We start from the raw sequence: 25,071 nt of genomic DNA on the forward strand, positions 1-25,071 counted from the left end.
GTCAGGGCTGTGTGGCAATGAGAGGGGAAGGGCAACTGTGCTATGATGGAAGGGGGGAAGCTTGCTGCTGCTGCTGCTTTCAATGCCTCCAGTGCCAACTGGCTGCAGGGTCCTGAGGGTTTTGCCTCTTCATGCTGTTCTGAGCCAGCCTCAGGGTTAAAAATACAAGTGAGGCTTTACCATGGAGTTGCAATCCCTGATCCCTCTGCATTGTCAACCCCAGGGGCAAGATGCTGCCTTCAGTGTTGCCTCTTCTTCCTCCCTCAAACCAGGGGGTCCAGACCATCCCCTCTCCTTATCTGAGCAAATGGTACCCAGGCAAAGCCAGGGTGGCTTAGTAGGATGCTCCCCAACCCTTGCAATGAGGCACAGCTGGGACTGGTTATTCCCATCTCAATGGGGCAACCACAATCCTCTCCCAGAGGCAAATCCAACGTGGTCCATGCTGGCATCCCAGGGGCAGGAGGAGATGAACAAGGAGGAATGCAGTGAAGCTGAGCAGAGGAATGAAACCCTGTAACTTTTATTAACTAGAAGCAGGCATCACATTAACATCTGTGGTCGCTGAAGCATCTGCAACGAGACGTGTGGTGGGCACTTTATTTCCTGGGCACAGGTATCCAGCCTCATCTTTCTAAAGTTGCCTCTAATGAGTGTGGGTGGCTTAGAGAAAAGCACAAAAAAGCCCTTTTTTTTTGGTGGGCAGGAGTGGAGGCAGCATCCACCCACGTCCTCCATCATGATATTCAAATGTCAATATATTTTTAATTGGTTTATATCCCCCCCCCCCCTTCCAGCTGCATTTGGTAATTAAGGCTCTGTAAATAGATTTTACTGTAATTGGTAGGAGAAGGAAAATTGGAGGACATTGTACAGTGCATTGGGTTGGGGTGGGTTGATTTCCCCCCCCTCCCTCCCTGTCTTTCCTCTTTTGACTCACATTACATCTGTGAGTATTGTATCCTCTGAGGGAGGAGGCTGGGAGCTGTGGCCAGTTGTGCACCAAAAGAAAAAGGTCTGAAACAAGAGGAGCAGGTGCTTTGCTCCTGGTTGGGATGTGGGGAAGAGCCAGGAGACAGCCCAGGTTAGCTCTGACCCACTAGAGGGGTGGTAAGAGCAGCACACACTTCCTCCCAGTGCTGGGGAGAGCCCCCACTTTCCTTTGCTGAATCTGCAGGAGCCTCCAGTTTCCTTTGCTGAATCTCCAGGAGCCCCCAATTTCCCTGCTGAATCTCCAGGAGTCCCCAGTTTCCCTGCTGAATCTCCAAGAGCCCCAATTTCCCTGCTGAACCTCCAAGAGCCCTCAGTTTCCCTGCTGAATCTCCAAGAGCCCCAATTTCCCTGCTGAATCTCCAGGAGCCCCAGTTTCCCTGCTGAATCTCCAGGAGCCCCAGTTTCCCTGCTGAATCTCCAGGAGCCCCCAGTTTCTCTGCTGAATCTCCAGGAGCCCCAATTTCCCTGCTGAATCTCCAAGAGCCCCCAGTTTCCCTTTCTGTATCTCCAAGAGCCCTCAGTTTCCCTGCTGAACCTCCAGGAGCCCCCAGTTTCCCTTTCTGTATCTCCAAGAGCCCCAGTTTCCTTGCAGAATCTCCAAGAGCCCCCAGTTTCCCTTTCTGTATCTCCAGGAGCCCCAATTTCCCTGCTGAACCTCCAGGAGCCCCCAATTTCCCTGCAGAATCTCCAAGAGCCCCAGTTTCCCTGCTGAAACTCCAGGAGCCCCAATTTCCCTGCTGAATCTCCAGGAGCCCCCAGTTTCCCTTTCTGTATCTCCAAGAGCCCCAATTTCCCTGCTGAACCTCCAAGAGCCCCAATTTCCCTCCTGAAATTCCAGGAGCCCCAGTTTCCCTGCTGAACCTCCAAGAGCCCCAATTTCCCTGCTGAAATTCCAGGAGCCCCAGTTTCCCTGCTAAATCTCCAAGAGCCCCCAGTTTCTCTACTGAGTCTCCAGGAGCCCCCAATTTCCGTGCTGAATCTCCAGGAGCCCCCAGTTTCCCTGCTGAACCTCCAGGAGCCTCCAGTTTCCCTGCTGAATCTCCAGGAGCCCCAGTTTCCCTGCTGAACCTCCAAGAGTCCCAATTTCCCTGCTGAACCTCCAAGAGCCCCAATTTCCCTGCTGAACCTCCAAGAGCCCCAGTTTCCCTGCTGAACCTCCAAGAGCCCCAGTTTCCCTGCTGAATCTCCAAGAGCCCCAGTTTCCCTGCTGAATCTCCAATCTGCCTTGAGATGTAGCCAAAACTCTTGCAGCTATTTATAGATCCCTGCCACAGCCACTGCTGTGATCATTTGGGGATGTTTCTTGATGGGGAAGTTGTAAACTGTGTGTTTTATGTTCTCCTTTTCCTGTTCTTTCAGCCTGTGTAAAGGAAGGACTCTCTACTCGGTGGTGAGAGATGCCAAAATCGTCCTGGATGTCAACAAGACGAGGCAGATAGCACAAGAGATTGTGAAGGTAAGGTAAAGGGGTGGCTCAGCAGTGATGGGGGTCAGCCAAGAGCCCAGCCAAGCTGCTCCAAGGAGTGGGAATGAATAAACAGGCTGCCCAGGGAGGTTACAGGCTGCCCAGGGAGGGTGTGGAGGCTCCTTCCTTGGAGCTCTTCAAGACCCACCTGGACACGTTCCTGTGTGACCTGATCTAGGTGACCCTACTTCTGCAGAGGGGTTGGGCTGGATGAGCTCTAAAGGTCCCTTCCAACCCCCACCACTCTGTGATTCTATGAAGCCAAGGAGGCCAAGCAGGATTACACCTCTTGGCTTCAAATTGCAGATCTCTAAGGCTTCCTTCACCCATGTGGAACTGAACTGGGGTGGCACCAAGGCTTCCCATGAGCTCCCTTTGCAGTGGTGAGCTTGGGGCTCATCCTAGGCACAGTTCTTCCCTCTTGGAAGTTGCAGGTGCTTAAGTCTGGTGCTGAGAGCAAGTTGCTGCTTGTATGTTGTTCTTCTTTTGGTACAAATATAATCATCTGCTGCTGGTGTGAGGTTTCCAGGTCTCTGTGCTGAAAGCATCCCTGCAGCCAAGGCTCCCAGGGTGGGGAGTCAGAGCCATGGTGCTCGTGGCAGGAGGCTGTGTGTGCCACGAGGCAGAGCTCACATACACCTTTCAGAGCTATCAAAGCTTTTCCTTTCACAGCCATGACTCCAAGTGCATCTTTGACACCTCAGCCATGACCATATAAATAGATAGTGGGGAGGATCCTCACGTGGCAGGGTCAAGTGGCTGGGAAGTTGGTTCCTGAGCCATCAAAGCTCCCTGTTGAGTACCTGCAAGTTGCACAAGAGGTGTTGAGCAGCCTGCCAGAGTGGGCTCATACAGTGATTCCAAACATATTTAACACCAAGTGATACCAAAAGTATGTGGCATGTGTCCTACTGTGGGTACCCTGTGCCCCCCTTAAGGTCATCCCCCTCTGGCCCCCAGTAAGACCAAATCATCTGGGGCTGGGCTCATGTTTAACATGTTTCATATTTCCATGGAGAGGAAAAAGAAGAGAAGAAGTTTTTCTACCAGACCTTAAACTCCCTTCAATACTCACATCCATGTTCTAAGCCAGCAAATGTTTGGGGCTATATCCTGAATGGTGCTGTTGCCCTGCCTGTGCTTGTGCTGTCTCTTATTAGATTGTCTGTTTGATGTTTATCCACACTCAGACTTAGCAAAGTGAATGCTGTTGTTAAAGTAAATTCCTTCAGTTCCCCCAAAGTCCCTGGGCAGGAGCTGACAGTTGGGCAGAGATTTAAACCCTTCTGCTGAGCTGCTGTTGCAAGGTGTGCCTTGGAGTGGCAAAGCTAGGGCCTGAATCTGGAGTGTCTGAGACAGCTTAAGGCCCCTCTGCTTCACTTCTGGTTTTTATCTGTGCCTTAGGAAGGGGTTGGAAACCCCAAACTCTTCAAGGCATTGCCATCATTGGATCTGTGAGGTGAAAGCAGCACCATGAAGAGCATCATCCATGAGATCTTACAGTCATAGAATGGTGGGGGTTGGATGGGATGTCTGGAGCTCATCCAGCCCAGCCCCCTGCTAGAGGAGGTTCCCATGAGCTGCTGAAGCAATTTTGCATGATTGTGCATAGATCTGGTTGCAGCCCCAGCACAAACCAGCTTCCCTCCATCCCCTCTCCTCAGGACTGCAGGGTTGGGGGCTCCTGCTGTGACCTGCTGCCAGGCAGAGGGGCTTTGGGGCTGACCCAGGTGGCTGGAGGAGTTAGCAGAGGTGCAAAGGCAAAGCTCTGTGGCACAAGTGCTAAGCTCAGGCTCTCCCTGTGCACCTGAGGGGTTTTAAGACCTGCTTACAGGACAGGTCCATCACACCTCTGCCACAGCCACCCCATGGCCCATTGCTGGTATGGATCAGGAGGAGCAGTTTCTCTGCCTTCCCACCTCTGGGTGTCAACCATCAGCAGAAGCTAAGGATGTTTTGCTGCACTTGGAGGTAGCTGATGTGAAAAAGTGAAGGCAAACCCAACCATCCTGGTTTGGTTGGGCTTGGGGCAGCATCACCTGGGCGAGCTGGAGGCAGGACCATGGTTGGAAGCTTTGACTCTGCTGCCTGGTCACTGCAGTTGTTTGCCTTTATCCTTGGAGCCCCTCTGTGTGCTCGGAGAGCTGCTGAGCTGATTGGATTAGCGGGTGTGATCCTCCCGAGGGGAAGGTTGCTTTCCTTGGGGAGCGATGCCGGCAGAGGGAGCTGCATTTTCACACACGCCAGGCACCAGCAAATTAAGGCATTACCCAGCCCACAGTGTTTTCTCAGAGATCATCCCGGGGGCGAAGGCAGCAGGGATGGAATTTGCAGTGGGATCTGTGTGATACCCTGCAGAGACAGGCAAGGGACTGGGCTTTGCTGAGAGCTCCTTGAGAAATACCTTCAGCAGAAGCTTTTGGCTGTGGTTGTAGGGGAGATGTGGTCCCATCCATGCTGTGTGAGGATGGCTGCAAAGTCCCTGCTGCCTGCTCTGAGCTCCCAACAGCCCTGGCTGATGGCAGAGAGCTGCAGAATATCCCCATGGCACTGGGTCTCATCCTGTCCCAGAGATCCTCAGGGCCCTGTGCTGCATCTTGCAGGAGGAACAGGTTGATGGCACTGAGATTCTCTGAGCTCCCAACAGCCCTGGCTGCAGAATATCCCCATGGCACTGGGTCTCATCCTGTCCCAGAGATCCTCAGGGCTCTGGGCTGCACCTTGCAGGAGGAACAGGTTCATGGCATTGAAATTCTCTGAGCTCCCAACAGCCCTGGCTGATGGCAGAGAGCTGCAGAATATCCCCATGGCACTGGGTCTCATCCTGTCCCAGAGATCCTCAGGGCTCTGTGCTGCACCTTGCAGGAGGAACAGGTTGATGGCATTGAAATTCTCTGAGCTCCCAACAGCCCTGGCTGCAGAATATCCCCATGGCACTGGGTCTTATCCTGTCTCAGAGGTCCTCAGGGCCCTGGGCTGCACCTTGCAGGAGGAACAGGTTCATGGCATTGAAATTCTCAGCTCCCAACAGCCCTGGCTGATGGCAGAGAGCTGCAGAATATCCCCATGGCACTGGGTCTCATCCTGTCCCAGAGATCCTCAGGGCCCTGTGCTGCACCTTGCAGGAGGAACAGGTTGATGGCATTGAAATTCTGCCCCTTGCACAAGCCCAGCACTTTGTGGAGGTGACAGTGGCATTGAAAAGCAGGTTTTTAACCCTCATCATTATTGGAGACCCCTAATTAACCCCAGTGCCTGGAATGGTCTCAGGCTCCAGCCACAGCCCTGAATCCTTTCCTTCCTCCAGCATCCCTTAGCAGAGGCACTTCAGGATTTGACTGCCTTGGGGTGCAGTTAAACCCCTCTGGCTTGCTGGGTTGGGGTATCTGGTGTCTCCAGCAGCATGTTGTCCCTGAATGCCCCCAGCCTGCCCCACTGCTGGAGCAGAGCCCTGTGGGTCTGGGCTGCTGGTGAGTCCCTGGTGCCTCCAGGTTTTTTTTACCCATACCCTGGGCATTTGAGTGTGTGGATTTGGGGGTTTTTGGAGGTTGGTGATGAGGGGATTGGGACATTCCTCTTATGAGGAAAGGCTATGAGAGCTGGGATTGTTTAGCCTGGAGAACAGAAGACTGAGGTGGGATGTTATCAATGCTGATCAATACCTAAAGGTTGGATGTCAAGGGGACGGGGCCAATGTTTGCTCTGATGAGAGGTAAGAGGCAGCAGCTGGCACACAGGCAGTACCCTGGCACAGGAGGAGCAAGTCCTTTGGTGCTGAGGTTAGCCCTGGCCCAGGCTGCCCAGGGAGGGTGTGGAGGCTCCTTCTCAGGAGGTTTCCAACCCCACCTGGACACGTTCCTGTGCCCCTGAGCCAGGGGAACCTGCTGTAGCAGGGGCTTGGCTGGAGCAGCTCTGCAGGGCCCTTCCCATCCCCACCACTCTGGGATACTCTAATTCCCAATTTGTCCTGATCATTCCTGAGTTTGAATCATGCCTTCCAGCTCCACATCAGCTGCAAACTTAATAATACATGATGATGTGTGAAAAGATGAAGCCTAGGATGGACCCTTGTGGAAATCCCATTAATCAATCCCCCTGTGTCAGCGACTGACAGCTGATCTTCCCTCTTAAGCAACAGTTTGCTGTCCCTTCTGCCTTCTAGACCAAGCTTCTCCAAGCCTGCTTATGAGAATGAAAAGTGAGACAGCACCAAAAGCCCTGCTGAACTCAGGATAAATGGCTTTCCTCTCCCTCCCTGTTCCCAGAGCTGGTTATCCCATTGAGCTGAGCATCCTGCTCATGGAGCTGCTGGCAGTCTGCTCCATTTGCTGAGGCAAAACAAGCCTGCTTGTAGGGAGCTTTGGATTTCCCACCCATGGCCTCTTTTTTTTTTGCATCATTAGCAATAATTTTAATTAACCACCAAGTAGCTTTTCCTTTGGGGAAAAGAATTAAGGCAGGACTCCTGCAAGGAGCTTGTTTCCAGGCTAATGGTGTCGGTGTGCACATAGGAAGCTCTAATGGCTCAGGCAGGGTATGTGATAACGCTGATGGAGAGCTCTGACTTATTACCCTTCTACTCCCAGCCCTGCAAGAAAATGAAGGCAAAAACATCATCATCATCAATTTCTCAGCAGAGGATTTCAGGGAAGCAATTGCCAGTTTGGGTTGCAGCTAATTTTTCTTGCCTAACCAATTAATCAGGAAGAGGAGGGAGCAGCATTGCAACCGAGATGCCCACACCATGAGTTCCATCATCCTCCATCAGCACTACCTGATGCCCAGCCCAAGCCAGGGACCTCCTGGCCAGCTGCCTTTCTGCAGGGGTATTTTGGGATGTGCAGCCTCTGGCTGTGGCTCTGCTATAGCTCAGTAGTGTGGATGTGCCATTGTGGCACACAAATCATAGAATCCCAGCATGGTGGGGGTTGGAAGGGACCTGAAGAGCTCATCCAGTCCAACCCTCTGACAAAGCAGCTCCCACCTAGATCAGGTCACACAGGAACATGTCCAGGTGGGTTTTGAAGCCCTCCAAGGAAGGAGCCTCCACACCCTCCCTGGGCAGCCTGGGCCAGGGCTCCCTCACTGAAAGAGTCTTTCCTTATGTTTCAATGGAACTGTTTGTGTTGCAGCTTCATCCCATCACCCCTTGTCCTGGCACTGGATACAACAGGAAAAAAAGTGCTGCCCCAACCTCCTGACACCCACCAGTGAGATATTTGTCAATATTAATGAGATCCTCCCTCAGTCTCCTCCAGACTGAACAGCCCCAGCTCCCGCAGCCTCTCCTCACAAGGAAGATGCTCCAGTCCCCTCAGCATCTTGCTGGCCCTGCACTGGCCTCTCTGCAGCAGTTCCCTGTCCCTCTGCAGCTGGGGAGCCCAGAGCTGGCCCCAGGACTCCAGATGAGGCCTCAGCAGGGCAGAGCAGAGGGGCAGCACAACCTCCCTCACCCTGCTGCCCACACTCTCTTGCTGCCCCCAGGCTGCCATTGGCTCTTGCCCACGAGGGCACGTTGCTGCTCATGGGCAGTTTATCATCACCCAGCACTCCCAGGTCTCTCCTGGAGCTGCTCCCCAGCAGGTCACCCCCAGCCTGTGCTGGTGCAGGGGGTTGTTCCTTCCCAGCTGCAGGACTCTGCCTTTGCCCTTGTTGAACCTCATGAGGTTCCTCTCTGCTCAACTCTCCAGCCAGTTGAGATCCCACTGAAAGGCAGCACAACCTCTGGGGAATCAGCCAGTGCTCCCAGTTTGGTGCCAGCAGGGAACTTGCTGAGGGTCCCTCTGTCCCCTCATCCAGGTGGTTGATGAAGATGTTGACCAAGACTTGCCCCAGATCCATCCCTGTGGAACTCCACTGGCCACAGGCATCCAACTCAACTCTGTGCCATCGATCCCCACCCTCTGCTTGCAGCTGGGCTCTCACTGCCTTGCTAATCATGAGGCTGCCCCTGCTTTGACATTATCCTGTGTATTTGTGCTGCTTTTTTTTTCAGTTTTTGGGGTATTTTTCTCTTTCTTCCCTCCTAGGGAATGGGCTACCTGCATGCCAAGGGAATACTTCACAAGGACCTCAAGTCCAAGAACGTTTTCTACGACAACGGGAAGGTGGTGATCACAGACTTCGGCCTCTTCAGCATCTCTGGAGTTCTCCAAGCAGGCAGGTAGGCCATGGTGTGCTGGAAACACCAGTTTCCATGCTGTAGAGCTGAGCTTTGAGCTGGGGACATGGGGAGGGAGCCCAAAAACCTCCTCTGCAAGTGCTTTTCTTAGTCATGCAGCCTCAATAGACGTGAGGACAAAGTGCCCTGAAGCGTCCTGGGGCTGACCCAGGGGTTTCACCATCTCACCTCCTGGGATTTGGCTTTTAAGGAGGCTTGCTTTGGGAAAAGAACAAGATGTGGAGCTCCTACAGAAACACCTCAGCCCCATGAGCAGTGTTCCCCTGCAATGCAACTCAATACAAGGGTTGGGTTTGCAGTGCAAAGCCCCACAGGGATGGTGAGAGCAGGGCTGAGGCTTCCCAGCCAGATGGGTCTGGGTTCAGCACTGAAAACAAACTGCTCTGCTCCTTGGGTTTGGTTTGGTTTGGCTTCATTTAATTTTTTACAGCTGGTGTTGGGAAGGCAAAGTTGCTTTGGGTTGATGGGAGGGAACATGATGCTGTATGTGAGTCTCCAGCTTGGTTCAGATAGACAACACCCAGGGCAGAGTCTCTTGGACCCAAACTCTTCCCACATCCATGGCCAAACTACCCTGCAGATGTCTAGGAGATGCTCCTCAGGCTTGATTTCACCAGGACCAACAAAGCTGGCTCGTTCCTTGGCACTGTTATTGTAAACTCCCCCAACATCTGCCTCATCTCCTGCCTCTGGGCTGATGCATGATGCCATCCCTGTGCCTGTCCCCTGGCTCCTCTGGTGACCTTTTGGGTGCTACAGACACTTGGCCATGACATCTACACCAAGCCAAGCCATGGAGCAAGAGACAGAGAAAATAAGAGCCAGTATTGGGTTATTGACAACCTTGTGATGTTGTTTGGTCTCTTTGGGTTTGGAATCAAGCCCATTTGGTAAATGTTCCTTATGAAATGGGGGTTTTTTTCCCAGTGCTTTGGGAGGTTTTGCAGCTGTAGGCATGGCAGGGCCAAGAGCTTCAGCAGCCATGGGAATGGAAGAAAGCAAAGCCAAGGAGGGGAAAGGAAACAGGAGTTGAGGGGGGTGTGGAAAGAACAAAGATTATCTTTTCATTTTTATGCTAAAACTGAAAAAAAACCCCAGAGTGTTGCTGCCTTTTCCCAGCAGGAGAGTGAGGTTTTTTCCCACTAAACCCTTTGTGCTGGGAGCAGCATGAGCCAAGCACAACGTTATCGCTGCCAGCAGCTCGGGCAGGTTTCCTCTGGCAGCTTGGTACCTGCCTCAGGCTCCTTGCACCCTCCATCCCACTCCCATGATGGGCTTTGTCTCTGAAGGGCTTGTCCTGGTTGATCATCACTTCCTAGCTAAAATGCAACTTGGAAAGTCTCTCTGTATGTTTCTTTTCTCCTGATTCCTGTGTGACAAGGTGGAAGGGTTTAGAGGAGAAAGTGCCTCTCTCATCCCACGCCTCTCGTGGCGAGCTGGGCACTCAGCCTGGCTGATCTGCTTGTATAAATATCATCTGGTTTTAGCACAAATGTAGCCAAAAGCTTAGGAAGTCCAAGAAATCCAGCAGTGCTGCTGCTCTCCCTGCAGCAGAGAAGTTGCTTTTGGCTCTGCTTTAGTGGCTGGGCAGAGGGGTTTGGGGCTTAGGTCCTGTTGGGGTGAGGTTGAAGCTCATTCCATCAGTGGCAAAAGGGTTTGGGCAAAAATGGACAAATGTTGCCAAGGATCTTTGTTGTGAAGGTCAGAGGTGCTCTGGAGATAACAAGGTGCTGGGGAAATGAGGTGTCTGATGGGGTGGACCAATGTGTGGCCACCTCTGCTCAAGACTGAGGTGTCATTTCATAGAATCATAGAATCACAGTGTGGTGGGGGTTGGAAGGGATCTTTAGAGTTCATCCAGTCCAACCCCCCTGCAGAAGCAGGGTCACCTAGATCAGGTCACACAGGAACGTGTCCAGGTGGGTCCTGAAGCCCTCCAAGGAAGGAGCCTCCAAATAAAGTCCAGGAGATTGCTGAGGAGAGGAAAGGTGGCAGTGTGGGGGTGGTAGAAATGCTCAGTTGGGCAAAAATGAGCAGCATTTTGCTCAAACAATAGAGAAGATGGGGAAATGTTTACCCTGAGGAGCTTTCAGTGCCTTGGACTGCTGGTGGCACAGGCATCTCCTGCTAGTGGAGAGCTGAGGAGGCTTTGGGAGCTCACCCTCATCTGTCACTACATTTTGAAGCAGCAAGTGCCTGCAGGTCTGGTTTCCCTTTTCAGGGTGGGTTTTGTGCTGGTTCTGGTTTCTCTCTGATGAAGAAGAGGAATAAAGCCCAGGTCTGAGTCCTCAGAGGCTCGTGTGGAGAAGGGAGCAGATTTTTGAGGGTCATGTTGCTTCAGATGTGAATGAGCACTACAAACTGGCCTGGATTTGCTAGGCTTTACAAAAGGGCATTGCTTAAAAATCCTCCTCATCCTCCTAGAGCAGGAAATCACACAGAATGTGAAGGGCTGGAAGGGACCTGGAAAGCTCATCCAGTGCAACCCCCCTGCCAGGGCAGCACCACCTAGAGCAGGGCACACAGGGACTCATCCAGCTGGGCTGAATGTCTCCAGAGAAGGAGCCTCCACAGCCCATCTGGGCAGCCCCTGCCAGGGCTCCCTCACCTCAACAGGGAAGAAACTTTCCCTTGTGTTTCTTTGGAACCTCTTCTGTTCCAGCTTGTGCCCATTGCCCCTTGTCCTGTCATTGGCCATCACTGAGCACAGCCTGGCTCCAGCCTCCTCACACCCACCCTTGATGGGTTTGTAACATGAATGAGGTCACCCCTCAGGCTCCTCCAAGCTGCAGAGCCCCAGCTCCCTCAGCCTTTCATCCCAAGGCAGATGCTCCCCTCCATCATCTCTGTGGCCCTGCACTGAACTCTCTCCAGCAGCTCCCTGTCCTTCTTGTCATCCAGCACAAGGAGTTTGCAGCATCCATCTGTACCATGACACGCTTGTGCTGCTGCAGAACAAGATGTCCATCACAACTGAAACACTTCCTGAAGAGATCTTGTAACTCAGTGTCTTCTCCTGGTGAAACCACATGCATTTCTCCTTTATTTAAATGGTGCTGGGCTTGGTAGGGCTGCTCTGTAATTAGGAGGAGTGCAAGGTGGGTCTGGAGTGATCTGAAGAGCTTTTCTGCTCTTGTTTTTGCCTTGGGGTTGTCCTGTCCTCTGTTGGGGTTAGAAGATGCTCAGCTGGTTGTGCTACTTTGTGCTGATGGAATTGGCCAGGTCAGTTGTGAAGTCAGGCAAACTTTTGTCATGAAACATCCAAATTACTGTAATTGAGCCACATTTGGGATTCCATTAAAGCTCAGCCCTTGTTGCTGGAAGCTCATAAACCTGGAGCTGCGTGCTCAGGCACACATGAGCTTTGCAGAGGGACAAGGCTGGGCTTGCATGGGAACTGCAGAGCCAAACCTGGTCCCCAAAGCCTCCTAAAGTGACCCTGAACCCTGCTCCTGGGATTGCACAGCACTGAGCATCTTGAGTGAGCAAAAAGAAAAGCCCCAGGTGCAATGCTGGTCGTGCTGAGGCCAATGGTGCAGATCTGAGTGCTGCCTGCCCAGAGACAGAGACCATAGATGCAGGGAAGGAGGAGTCAGCTCCTCCACATCCTTTCTAATTGCCCCACTACTTAATGTCAGTTTGTAATTAAGAGCCACCTGGGGCTGGAGGATGGTGGTTGGAGCTGAAAGCCTTCCCCCTGTGCCAAAGTGCTCTCTCCTGTGGCTCCCAGGGCTGGAGGGGCCGTGTCTGGCCAGCACTGCTGATTGCAGCCATGGCTGTGTCACAGCAGGGTGAGGAGAAGCTGTTGAATGCCCAGAGGGGGCATGGAGCTTTCATCAGCAATTCCCTGGGCTGGCAGCATCCTTCCCTAGGGAAGAGCTTCCTCCTCTAGCTGCTGGCAGATGTAGGGGTGATGCCAGGGGACAGGGACAGCTTTTGCAACCAGGAGGATTCCGAGTGTGTCATTGTGTGTGCACAGCCACGGGGGGAAAAGCCAGCCAAGGAGCCAGGATTTGTAGTGGGAGCTTGTCATCGTGCCTCTGGGGATGATGGAGATGTCTGTGCCTGGATGGTGTCCTCTGGGACCCAGCCTGAAGTAGTATGAAGTACCTTCAGCCCCAGGGTGAAGCTCAGGAGAGCAGATGACTCCCCAGCCATCCCTTACCCTTGTGCATCACCATCTCAGAGAGGGCATCAAAGCACAACCAGGGGGAAATTCCTCCATAGGAGATGGTGGACTCCTCCTTCTCTATCCTGATGTGACAGGGGACAGTTTTTGCCACCTCCTGCTGATGAATTTGGGCTTGGGCTCATTCATGATCAAGGTGTTTAATGTGTGGCCACTACTGATGATCTCTGTGTGAGGACCTTTTTTAAGCCAGTGGTGCCTGGTGGTGGGTATAAAGGGTGAAGAAACAACCAGCATCAGAGGATGCTGTTGGCCAAAGGAGCCTAATATATTTGTTCTGAGCAGGGGAGCTTGAGGAGGTAAAGATGGAGCTTGAGGAGGTAAAGATGGAGCTTGAGGAGGTAGAGGAAAACATATCTGAGGGGCTTCTGATCCTAAGGAAGCCAGGCTGCTCCCATGGGTGATGGCATCAGATGCTGGCACACAAAGGTGTGCTGAAGGGGCTGTTTGGGGCCAAACACCTGAAACCCCTGATTTCCAGGCCATTACTTAGGATGGGTTTGCTCAGAAGACACTTTTAGATGTCCCCAGCCCAACCTCCTGCTCAAACCTCAGTGGGGACAGCTCAGGTGTCAGTGCTGGTGGGGTTTACCCCAGGTAACACTTTGTCCCTGCTCTTTGGAGATGTTCTGGGGTAGTGGTCACAGTGAGGACCCTGGCATACCTTCATCCCCATCCCCACCCTGGCACAGCCACTATCCAAGTGCCCAAATTTGGCCCTGGCAGGGATGAGCATGAAGCCACCACGCTGCTGTTTCTCAGAGCAGGGCTAAAACTTGACTTTGCAAGGATGCTGTAGGGGAAAACTGGGTTTAAATGCCTCAAGGAGAGAGAGTGAGAAAACTGGGGGCCTGTTTACCAGTGATGATGTTCTCCCAGCCTCATGGTACCCATGGCTTTGGCTCTGTGTTTTGGCAGGAGGGAGAACAAGCTGCGGATCCAGAACGGCTGGTTGTGCCACCTCGCCCCTGAGATCATCCGCCAGCTCTCGCCAGACACCGAGGAGGACAAGCTGCCCTTCTCCAAGCACTCTGATGTCTTTGCACTGGGGTGAGTCTCCCCCCCAAGGCTGGGACAAGCTGCAGAGAACTGGCATGTTTGTGGCAGGTGTGAAGTGCTCTGAGCAGTCAGGAGGGGATGGGGATGCTGCCTGTGGGAATGCCCAGCACTGAGCTCGGGGCATCTTCTCTCTTTGAGGAATGTTGAGTGCATTCCCCCCTTAAACCCACAAATCCTCCTGCTTTGGCTGTGGGCAGTGGGATCTGGACCATCTGGTGGCAGCTCTCCCCTTCCTTCTCCTGGGGTGGGTACCAAGGAGAAGGTGCTCTGGATGTTGGCTGGGGATGACCAGAGATGAAATTGCTGGGGGCTGGGGATGCCAGAGGCTGAGGCTGCAAATCTGAGAGCCCTCAGACACCCCATTTCTCCCCACCAGCCAGCTGCAGAAGGGCTGGGGATGCCAGAGGCTGATACAGGAATCTGAGAGCCCTCAGACACCCCATTTCTCCCCATCAGCCAGCTGCAGAAGGGCTGGGGATGCCAGAGGCTGAGGACAGGAATCTGAGAGCTCTCAGACACCCCACTTCTCCCCATCAGCCAGCTGCAGAAGGGATGGAGATGCCAGAGGCTGATACAGGAATCTGAGAGCCCTCAGACACCCCATTTCTCCCCACCAGCCAGCTGCAGAAGGGCTGGGGATGCCAGAAGCTGAGGACACAAACCTGAGAGCTCTCAGACACCTCACTTCTCCCCATCAGCCAGCTGCAGAAGGGATGGAGATGCCAGAGGCTGATACAGGAATCTGAGAGCCCTCAGACACCCCATTTCTCCCCACCAGCCAGCTGCAGAAGGGCTGGGGATGCCAGAGGCTGAGGATACAAACCTGAGAGCCCCCAGACACCCCACTTCTCCCCACCAGCCAGCTGCAGAAGGGCTGGGGATGCCAAAGGCTGAGGACACAAACCTGAGAGCCCCCAGACATCCCACTTCTCCCCACCAGCCAGCTGCAGAAGGACTGGGGATGCCAGAAGCTGAGGACACAAACCTGAGAGCCCTCAGACACCCCACTTCTCCCCATCAGCCAGCTGCAGAAGGGCTGGGGATGCCAAAGGCTGAGGACACAAACCTGAGAGCTCTCAGACACCCCACTTCTCCCCACCAGCCAGCTGCAGAAGGGCTGGGGATGCCAGAAGCTGAGGACACAAACCTGAGAGCTCTCAGACACCTCACTTCTCCCCATCAGCCAGCTGCAGAAGGGCTGGGGATGCCAGAAGCTGAGGACACAAACCTGAGAGCCCTCAGACACCCCACTTCTCCCCATCAGCCAGCTGCAGAAGGACTGGGGATGCCAGAGGCTGAGGCTGCAAATCTGAGAGCCCTCAGACACCCCACTTCTCCCCACCAGCCAGCTGCAGAAGGGCTGGGGATGCCAGAGGCTGATACAGGAATCTGAGAGCCCTCAGACACCCCATTTCTCCCCATCAGCCAGCTGCAGAAGGGCTGGGGATGCCAGAAGCTGAGGACACAAACCTGAGAGCTCTCAGACACCTCACTTCTCCCCACCAGCCAGCTGCAGAAGGGCTGGAGATGCCAGAGGCTGATACAGGAATCTGAGAGCCCCCAGACACTCCACTTCTCCCCACCAGCCAGCTGCAGAAGGGCTGGGGATGCCAGAAGCTGAGGACACAAACCTGAGAGCTCTCAGACACCCCACTTCTCCCCACCAGCCAGCTGCAGAGGGCTGGGGAATAAGAGGCTGAGGCCACAAGAGCCCTCACACAGCCCACTGCTCCCCACCAGCCAGCTGCAGATGGGCTGGCAGCAGTGGCTGCCACAACCAACCAGGGCTGCTGGGGGGAGAAAAGATGCCAAAAGGCCAAGAAGAGGAGAACTGCTGAGTCTCCTACAGCAAAGCAGCTCATTGCTCCTGTCATTGCTCTGAGAACAACCCTCCCTTATGGCAGGAGCCCAGTCACACCCTGATAAAACCTTTCGTGTAGGGCTGAGGGTTTTACCCAGAGGATTCATTTTCTCATGGATACCTTAAAGGCTGGGGGGATTAGTGTGTGTGGGGCTGTTATCTGAGGCAATATTTCCATCAGAAACACAGTAATTACAGTTGAAAGGGGCTGCTTTAATACTCTTTTTCCCTTCCTGAGGTATAAAGTTGAGCACAAGAAGCAATTAAAGGCTCATCGAGCTCATTCCAAATGAAGTCAGAGCAGGTTACACAGCCTCAGCTTTTCCTCCTCCTTATTTTTGCCCTGAGTGTGAGCTCTGCCTTTATGGAAAGCCCAATTTTTGGTTTCCAGCAAAGATTAAAAGGTTTCCCTGTGTTTTTTCCCCCCTCTTTCTTGTTTCTGTTGCCCTCTGCTGAGCCTGGGATGCTCGGGGATGAGCCAAAGGGTTGTTGCCATCACTGCTTCCCTCTGGAGCTTTGGGGATCAGCAACAGCAGGAGGGAAAAGTCTTTTCAAGAAGAGAGAAATGTTAATTCAAAGTGTGTGTGGAAGGGGTGGCTCTTCAAGTGAGGAGATGGAAACTTCAGCCTCAAGCTCTCAACTAGAGACTTGCATTTGACTGCATTGGGTGCATTCAGGCACCTCCAAAGTCTCTGCTCCTCCCTCAGAAGCTTTTCCTGCCTCTCTCCAGCCTCCCACAGCCTCCCCATCTACAGCACCAATGGGCAGCTCACTTGAGTCACATTGTTGGGGCTTTACAAGTCAAACTGTGCCTCTTTTTCCCAGATGAGGAGGACTGATTCCCCAAATCAGGGAGCTCCCCCACCCAAGAGTGATCTTTCGTCTATCAGACCCCCTCCACCAGATTCCTTTCCCCACTCTGATGTCATTTTAACCCCATTTCTTGCTGCTTTAACCAGACATGATGACATCCCTTGAAGGGAAAAGCAGCTTCAGGGAGTTTGCCTTGGAGAGCAGGGCCAGCTCTGTGGGAGCTGGGGCTCATCCAGCCTCTGGGTGCCAGAAGATGAGGATGTCAGACTCCTGGGTGGAGGATGATGGGGGTGGCTCTGCCAGAGACACCCTGGGTTTGGGATATTCCCTTGGATTTGGGAGTTCTCATGGAAAGGAGAGCTTGGCTTAGTGATAAGAGCAGTGGCAGATGGCTGAGGGTCCACGTGTGCCATCACCTAGGAAGGGTGCTGGGGATGGTTCATGCCATGGCTTGGATGGGGTTTGGTGGCTTGGAGCACTTCTAGCAGAAGATAAAGGGAAAGGTTGCTCAGGCTCATCCTTCCCTGGTGCTCACTGCCCTGGACAGCTTGGCAAAGTTATATAAACTCTAGCCCAGCAGCTGGACCACATAGTTATCCCCTGTATCATCTATGGAACAGTTCTGTGGGCAGCAGGGTGAAGAGCTATTGCAGCTCAGTGAGGGAGTCCCTGGTTGGCAGCTCTGCTCCTGCCTCTGCTTCCCATCACCTGCCACCCTCCTGTCTGTGGGTCAGCTTCTTCCCTGGTGTATGGGAGCTGCAGCTGGCTGCTGGCTTGCTTTCAGATCAACAGCCTCAGTTTCCCCATCTGGCAGCTGGGAGCGGTGCTGTTTGTGATGAGCAGTGAGCACTTCTGGTGTCCTGGCTGGCATGAAGCAGCTTCTGGGTGGGTGTGTGTGCAGGACAAGGAGTGGGAAGCACAAGCTGGAACACAAAAGGTTCCACTGGCTCAGGAGGAGCAAGTCCTTTGGTGCTGAGCTGAGGGAGCCCAGGCTGCCCAGGGAGGGTGTGGAGGCTCCTTCTTGGGAGGTTCCCAACCCCACCTGGACACGTTCCTGTGCCCCTGAGCCAGGGGAACCTGCTGTAGCAGGGGTTGGGGCTGGGTGAGCTCTGCAGGGCCCTTCCAACCCCAGCATGCTGTCATTCCATGACTCTATAATGGCCAGATGTCCCTCCCCTGGCTGCCTCTCAGCTCCTCCTGTCTCTAATCGTCACCATCTCCCAACAGCACGATCTGGTACGAGCTGCACGCACGGGAATGGCCCTTCAAGACACAGCCAGCAGAGGCAATAATCTGGCAAGTGGGAAGAGGGATGAAGCCCAACCTCAGCCAGATTGGGATGGGCAAGGAGATCTCGGTATGTGGTGTAGGGCACGTGCTGGAACCCCATGTGTGTGTGTGCATGGAGGGGAAATGTGCCCCCCCTGGCACACCCCTTGGGTGGGAAGGGTTCCTTCCTTCCAGAGCCAAAGAGGCTTTATCCTGCTGCTATGGCACAAATATCAGCTCAGCTTGCATGTCCCCTCTGCCCCAGCCTGTCACCAGGATGTGGTGATGGAGATGGGGTCCCCATGGGATGGACACATCCCATCCACCTTGGACCTTCTCAAGGACGTGGTGATGGACAGGGGTGGACATAGGGCTTGGGGGTTATGGAGGGAGAGGGACTGGCTCTGTTTGCTTATGTGTTTGCCCTGTGTGGCTACAGGACATCCTCCTCTTCTGCTGGGCATATGAGCAAGAGGAGAGACCCACCTTCACCAAGCTCATGGACATGCTGGAGAAACTGCCAAAGCGCAACCGTCGCCTTTCCCACCCTGGGCACTTCTGGAAGTCAGCAGAGTAAGTCTCTGCCCCTTCTTGTCCCTTGGGCAGCTCTGTCTGTACCCCCTGAGGGCTTGCTCTTGCTGTTGAGTGTCTGGTGTTGGCACTGGGGGTGCTTGGGGACATGCTGTGGGGACATTTGCTGCCAGCTGAGTGGGCAGGAAGGGTGGTCACAGAGTGCTGTCCCCATGCCAGCTTTCCTTGTTGGGGTGAGAAGCCTGGGAAAGTGGATGGAGAAGATCAGGAGAAACCTGGTGATGTGTTCCACCAATGCCAGGAGGAAGAAGCAGGGCAGGACTGAGGGCAGGCTGGAGCCAGGACCTTGGGGACATCTCCTTTGGGGACATCTGCTATGAGGACATCGACCAGGGCTGCAGTGCCTGCCTGTGCACCACACTCAGAGCAGCTCTCCTTCCTGGGAAGGTCTTTTTACCTTCTTTTGTCCAGATTTAATGGATGAGGGGGCAGTATCTTGCCCAGGGTCTCTCTCCAGACCTGGAGCCTGTGTCAGCCATCTCAGCCTCCAGCAGTGGGAGAAGGGGAAGGTCTCTCCTCTCCTCTCCTCTCCTCTCCTCTCCTCTCCTCTCCTCTCCTCTCCTCTCCTCTCCTCTCCTCTCCTCTCCTCTCCTCTCCTCTCCTCTCCTCTCCTCTCCTCTCCTCCCACAGATGACTTGTGGCCAAGACCTGCTCCATTGCATTGCTTTGGCTTAGTCACATCTCTCTGCTTCTGCAAACACAGTGTCAATGGGTCCCCAGTCAGGGATTCAGGACCTGGCCTGTTGGTAACAGCAGGCAAAACGCAGAAGAATCACTTAGAAACTCATTTTCTTCCCTTGAATTCATTGTATTATGACAAATAGGACCAAAAGCCTCACCCATGCAGGGGCTGCATTCACAGGGGACACTTCTCCTTCTTCCAGCAACACATCCCAGGACAAGGGAGCTGGGAATGGGAAGGGAGGGAGGCAAAGGTGAGCTGAGGGAGAGAAGTGAAGGCACTTTGAACTGCTTCTGGCATCCCTCTTGGACCTCATTGAAGGATGGAGATGTTGGTTTCTCCTCCTGCATCTGATAACAAACCTCTTCACTTCCTTATCTGTGTGGCAAACACACGTGGCCCCAAGGTGATGGGCACAGTGGAAGCTGATGGAGTGTCCCTTCTTGCCAGCTCCCAGCCCTGTGTGCTCAGGGCTGACAAGGGGCTCCTGGGAATAGCAGGAACCCAGCACTCAGATGGCCCCCAAATCATCTGGAACAGAAGCTGTTAATCAGGAGGGAAGTTAATTACCAATCCATGCTCTGAGCAGGCACCAGGGTGGCTCTGGCAGCCGGGCAAGGGAAGCTGAAGGTTGATGAACCCCAAGGCAGTAGGCTGTGTAATTGCCTGGTTGGGCTTAGGAAGGGTTTTGCAATCACCAAGCCATGCTCAGGCTGCCATGGGCTGTGGCTGCCCAGCAGCTTCCCCTTAATTACTGGCCCCCTCTTCTAAGTTGCAAAGCATGAGGGGAGAGAAGATGCTTCAGCTCAGCACTTGCTTTCCATCTGAGCTGCCTCCTTCTTAATGAAGCTGGGGAAGGGGCTGGAGCACAAGGGGCTGGGGAGGGGCTGAGGGAATGGGGGTGATGAGCCTGGAGAAGAGGAGGCTGAGGGCAGTCAGCAGCACTCTCTGACACTCCCTGACAGGAGGCTGCAGGGAGCTGGGGGTCAGGCTCTGCTCCCCAGCTGAACAAGAGGAAAGGGGCTGGAGTTGCCCCAGGGGAGGTTGAGGTTGGAGCTGAGGCAGAACTGTTTCCCTGAGAGGGGTGTCAGCCCCTGTGCCAGGCTGCCCAGGGAGCTGGGGCAGTGCCCAGCCCTGGAGGGATCCCAAAGCCATGGGGCTGAGGTGCTGAGGGCTGTGGGGTAGTGCTGGGGGGGCAGGGGAAGGGGAGGGGGGGGACTGCAGGAGCTGAAAGTGCTTTGCCAACTGAAAGGATTCCATGATTCTTTAGGGACTCAGCTCTGGTCACTGTTCCTGTGTTAGCTCCTGGAGAGTTCCCAGCTCATCCAGGAGCCCTGGCTGTGCCCAGGGATGAGCTGTGGTACTGGCTACTGTGGTAGCAAAGCCCCCTGGAGCATCCTGCTGCTGGGCATGCAGGGATGGGAGTGAACTGTGTGACACCTAACAAATCCTTTCCCCCTTTTAGATGATGCTGAACCTGAGAGCTGCCTGCACCAGGAAAACCCAGCCCAGGCTGGTGGGGAGGTGCAGAATTGCTTTGGGGGCAGCCCCATGGCAAAGCCATTTGGGAAGCTTTTTGCAATGAGCTGCCCTGCAAAAAACCCACTGGGGAGAAGTGCCCAGCACTGACTCTGCTGTGTTGTGTCCCTTCCAGGCTGTGACAGGAGGAGTTAAGGGAGGGTGCCTTCCTCCCCCTGTGGTTCTTCTCTTCCTCTCCACTTCCCACCCTGTGCTACAGAGGAGCTGTGGGCCGATAACAGGATGGGAATGAGCCTCTTCCTCCACAGCGATTCACCTCATGAAGCCTCTCTGCAAGGGCTGGAGGAGCCAAGGCAGCAGCTGAGCCCTGGGGACACCAGGCTGCGGTGGGATGGGGACATGGGCAGCTCTCCATGCACGTGGGGTTGGGTCTCAGGCCAATCTCCCCCCTCCTCAACCCTAGCAAGGGCAACCCACAAGGCCAGAGGGCTGCAGTTTAACCCCAGGGCTCCTCTGATTCGGATCAGCAGGGTCAGTGCTGGTGATGCTCAGCTGGGGAGGGGTTGCTTCTGAGTGAGTTTCTTTTGTTTCCTTTATTTATTTGGGGTGTTTTTTTAATGGAAAGGGAAAAAAAAGGGAGGGGAAAATGTTGCTGACTCATGAGTTTAACACTGGAGCCTGCTGGGGGCCAGGGAGTGCTGCTGCTATTAGCTGCTCCCCACAGGGAAATGCATCTGCAGAGCCCAAGCTGGAGGAGTCCTGCTCCCCCACGTCCTCCCCCCGTGTCTTGGCAGCCCCTTCATGGGTAGCAGTGACCTTTCACAAGTGGCTTCTCTACCTCCCAGCCATGCCCACTCACAGCTCCCCCCCAGCACATCTCTGGCTCAGCAGGGAGCATCTCCACACTCCTGTTAATTTAGCCATTTGCCCCAGTGTGTAGCTAATCAGTGAGCCTTTCCCTCTCACCCTCCCTGGCACTGCTTGCCTCTTGCCTTTGATCCTTGCTCCTGAAGGCAGTAACAAAGCCTTGGGTTTGGGGATGCTCTGGGGCTGGGCAGAGTGGAGCAGCTGGGACTGGTGGCCTTCCCCTCTCCTGTTGTCTCCCCCAGGCTCATTGACAGAGCCAGGGAAGTAGGGAGGCTCTGGTTGTACAGAGCATCTCCCTTCCCAACCCCACATCTGAGAGCCATGGATGTGGCTGAACAAGCAGCTATGCCCAGCACCATTTTCCCCTGCATATTCATCTCCCATCAGCCAAACCCCAGACCTTCCCTAAAGAAATACTCTTGGGGCAGCATCTTGGAGCTGACGTTGCCATCCAAATCCCATGTGCTGCTATTTCCCTCAGCCCATCTCATCTTGGATGGGCCCTTGAGCCCATTAGATGAGCTGTCAAGCGACAGATGATAGCAAATTGCATTTTCAGGCCCTTATTGAGCATAATTGCTTGACAGGAACCATTCTGAGTAATTCAATCCTACTCTTAAGTTAGCTTTAATTTGGAGACATGACGAGGCTCTGCAAACTAACCAGCCCCAGTTTGTTTGCTGCTCCTCTTTAACTCCCCCTTGCCAGCGTTTGAACCTCTTTAGCATAAGTAAATGAAGATTAGGAACCTAATTGCAGCTAGGAAGAGATGGTACTTTAATTGTGGGGGCGTGTGTGAAGGTGCTTTTATTGCTTCAGGCTTGCATGTGTGCACACATGGAAAAGCTGAGGTGGGGGGCAGGAGCAGGGGGGGTGAATCTGGCCTCCAAGAGCTCTGGGGAAGGGTCAGTGGGGCTGGATGAGTCTCCTGCTGATGCTTTGGGGACATTTGCCGTGCCATGTGGGCAGATCTGGCTCTCAGATGTTTTGCACAAAGTTGGGGATGAGGCAGGATAAAGTGTTGTCTTTGATGCTGAGGCCAGGTGGGCTGAGCAAGTGAGAGAAGGGTGAGCCCTTGTTTGTGCTCCAGGCAGCACAGGCGGTTTGTGGTCCTCTGGGTGTGATGCTGCAGAGCTCAGTGGAGGTAGCTGAGCATCCCCTTATCCCAGGGATGAAGGAGGATGCTCCATGGCTCTTTGCCCTCTGCTTCCTCTGCATCCCACCTCACCTCTCACTAAGACATACACTGTTTTCACCTCCCTCATTTCCAACCCTTCCCTGCTGTCTCCCACCCTCCCCATCCTCTGTGCCCCTGTGCCAGAAACGTTGCACTAAGCCTCAGAGTCTCTCTGAGCTTTCACCAATGCCTTCACCTGTGGTGGGCCTGGGGTCTGTGGGAGGGAGCACACCCCCATTGCTGCAGGGTTTGGCTGCTGGAGGGAGGATGGGGAGGTCTCACCAGGAAATGCCCAGTCCCCAAACCACCTTCAGATGATCACTGTAGAAAGGTAATGTCCTTCTGACTCTGTGGGTTTAGTCTCTAGGTAGGTGGGAGCTTCCTAGGCAAGCAGCAGCAAGGGGAATGTGTTGGGAGGATGAAGGAGGTGGTGCCATGGGTGCTGCTCAACACTGGAGGTCTCAGAGTGCACATTTATGGTGGAAGGTACAAGGTCTATCTTCAAAGATAATCCCAAGCCCTTGACTTGCTTGGAAAGTCTCACCTGGACCTATCCCCCTGTGGGATCTCACCAGCTGTTGGTGGATGCCTGCTCTGTTTTACCAGCTGAGACTCCAGTGTGAGGTTGCTCACCCCACTGCATCAGCTCCTCACCAGGAGCTCTCTGCAGCAGCCTCAGCCAAGCATTCCTCCCCTGGATTCTGAGCAGCTGAATAGAGCTAAGTGCTACTACAGCCAACAACTCCTGCCAGCTCTTCTCACATCTCCCTCCTCCTTCCCCTCCTCCCTTCCCCTCACGTCTCAGCTGGGCCACGAGCAGAGCTGTTGCACAATGGTGTGGATGGAAAAATAGCTGCCCTTTATCACCAATTAGCTCAGGAGAGCAGCTCCTTCCCCTCCATCCAGCACAGCCATGGTTGCTTCTGCAGCCATGCTATTTGCCTCATGCCTTCTTGGTTTTGAAAGTCTTCATTAGTAAAAAGAAGCCCCAGACCAACAAATCTTACTCTATTTTTTTGGGGGGGGGGGTTTCTTATGGTAGTTGTTGTCAGTTTTGGGTCACTCTTTGCTTTTTCACTCTTGGTGTGGGGGTTGTTTATTTTCCCCCCTCCCTGGTTTAAAAAGACCCTTCAGCAAGGAGGGAATGTAGGAGAAGCTCTCCACAATGCCCTCCAACAGGAGATCTGAGGGAGTGAGGTTAGCTCAGCTTGAGCCAAGAGGAGAGACAGGGGTTATTTCCAGTTGTGCCAGACAAGAGCAGAGCTGGTTTGAGCACAGTGGTGTTTTGAGCAGCAGCTTGAGACATAAGGAACCATTCCCCACCCCTGAGGTACATCCCCAAAGCTCTTGCAGCAGAGCAGCCCTGGTGATGCTCTGCTGGCCTGGTCCTCCAGCTCTCAGCTGCTTCACCCTTTTGGTTACCCTCTGAGGCTCTTCCCCGAGCTCCCTGACCCTGCTGCTGCCTGAGGTTCTTTCCAGTGTTTCAGTGCTCATGGGGAACACCATGTTTGGGGTTGGGTTAGTGAAACCACTCCCAGTGATGGAGGTGGTGATGCTGCATGGCCCCAAAACACCATGTCTCCCTCTAGCTGCTAAATTCTATCCCCCAGTGCTGCTGTTTCTTCTATCCACCTTTCCCCCTAGATTACCCAGATCCTCACTGAGCCACAACTGGGCAGCTCCTGGATGCTGAGCCCTGAGTCCAGCTCTGATGACTTTTATCTGCCACTTGGCCATGGCAGGAGCTGAGATGATTAAGATTTAAGGCAGATCTAGGCAGAAGTCACAGAATCTCAAGGGCTGGAAGAGACCTTGAAAGCTCATCCAGTGCATCCCCCCTGCCAGAGCAGGGCACACAGAAATGAATGTCCTGGAGCTGGAGGAGCTACTCAACCTTTCCTAGATGCCATGGAAGGGTTGATATCCACAGCTTGGGCTCTTTGCCCATGCTAAGAAGTGAGCCATGTGCTGGTGGTGCCATGACATGCTGTCTACACCCCCAAAGTGCCACAGAGAGCTTGTGTCAAGCCTGCTGCTGCTCTTAGGGGCACCTTTGCTTTCATTCCTCTTTCCTTCCCCGTGTATTTATTGCACTTTCTTTTAGATGTGGGCTCTTTTGTTGGGTTTCTTTTTTTGTAACCAAGGATTCTTCAGGAAGCTTGGCCAGCTGCAGAAGCCTTCTTTCATTTCCAGTCCCTGTAAAGTACCCTGTTCCATCCCCTTGTACATAAGGTATATATAGATATATATACATATCTCTATATGTATGTATATAGATATATACATAGCTAACGAGCTCTACACCCTGTACAGTTTCCAGCTGACCTCGATGGCCTGCTTTGTTCTCTCTGTGTTAGTTCTGACTGTTGCAGAATGAGCTGACTTTCATCCCCCTTTTTTTCCTCTGGCCCTTTTCTTTTGATAAATACATACAGAAATCTCTCT

At 53.7% G+C, this 25,071-nt stretch overlaps 1 protein-coding gene across 1 annotated transcript in view; it reads left to right on the plus strand.

Annotated features, from left to right (window-relative positions):
* Positions 1–18,407, plus strand: part of KSR2 (kinase suppressor of ras 2) — a 97,169-nt gene extending 78,762 nt beyond the window's left edge. The window contains exons 15-19 of the mRNA XM_062010050.1: positions 2,353–2,449; positions 8,488–8,621; positions 13,747–13,878; positions 17,789–17,918; positions 18,270–18,407. Coding sequence (XP_061866034.1) covers positions 2,353–2,449; positions 8,488–8,621; positions 13,747–13,878; positions 17,789–17,918; positions 18,270–18,407 — 631 coding nt within the window. The remainder of the gene's footprint in view (positions 1–2,352; positions 2,450–8,487; positions 8,622–13,746; positions 13,879–17,788; positions 17,919–18,269) is intronic.
* Positions 18,408–25,071: the final 6,664 nt, after the last annotated feature.

The sequence above is a fragment of the Colius striatus genome, chromosome 17, assembly GCF_028858725.1.
Source record: "Colius striatus isolate bColStr4 chromosome 17, bColStr4.1.hap1, whole genome shotgun sequence".
Classification (NCBI taxonomy): domain Eukaryota; kingdom Metazoa; phylum Chordata; class Aves; order Coliiformes; family Coliidae; genus Colius; species Colius striatus.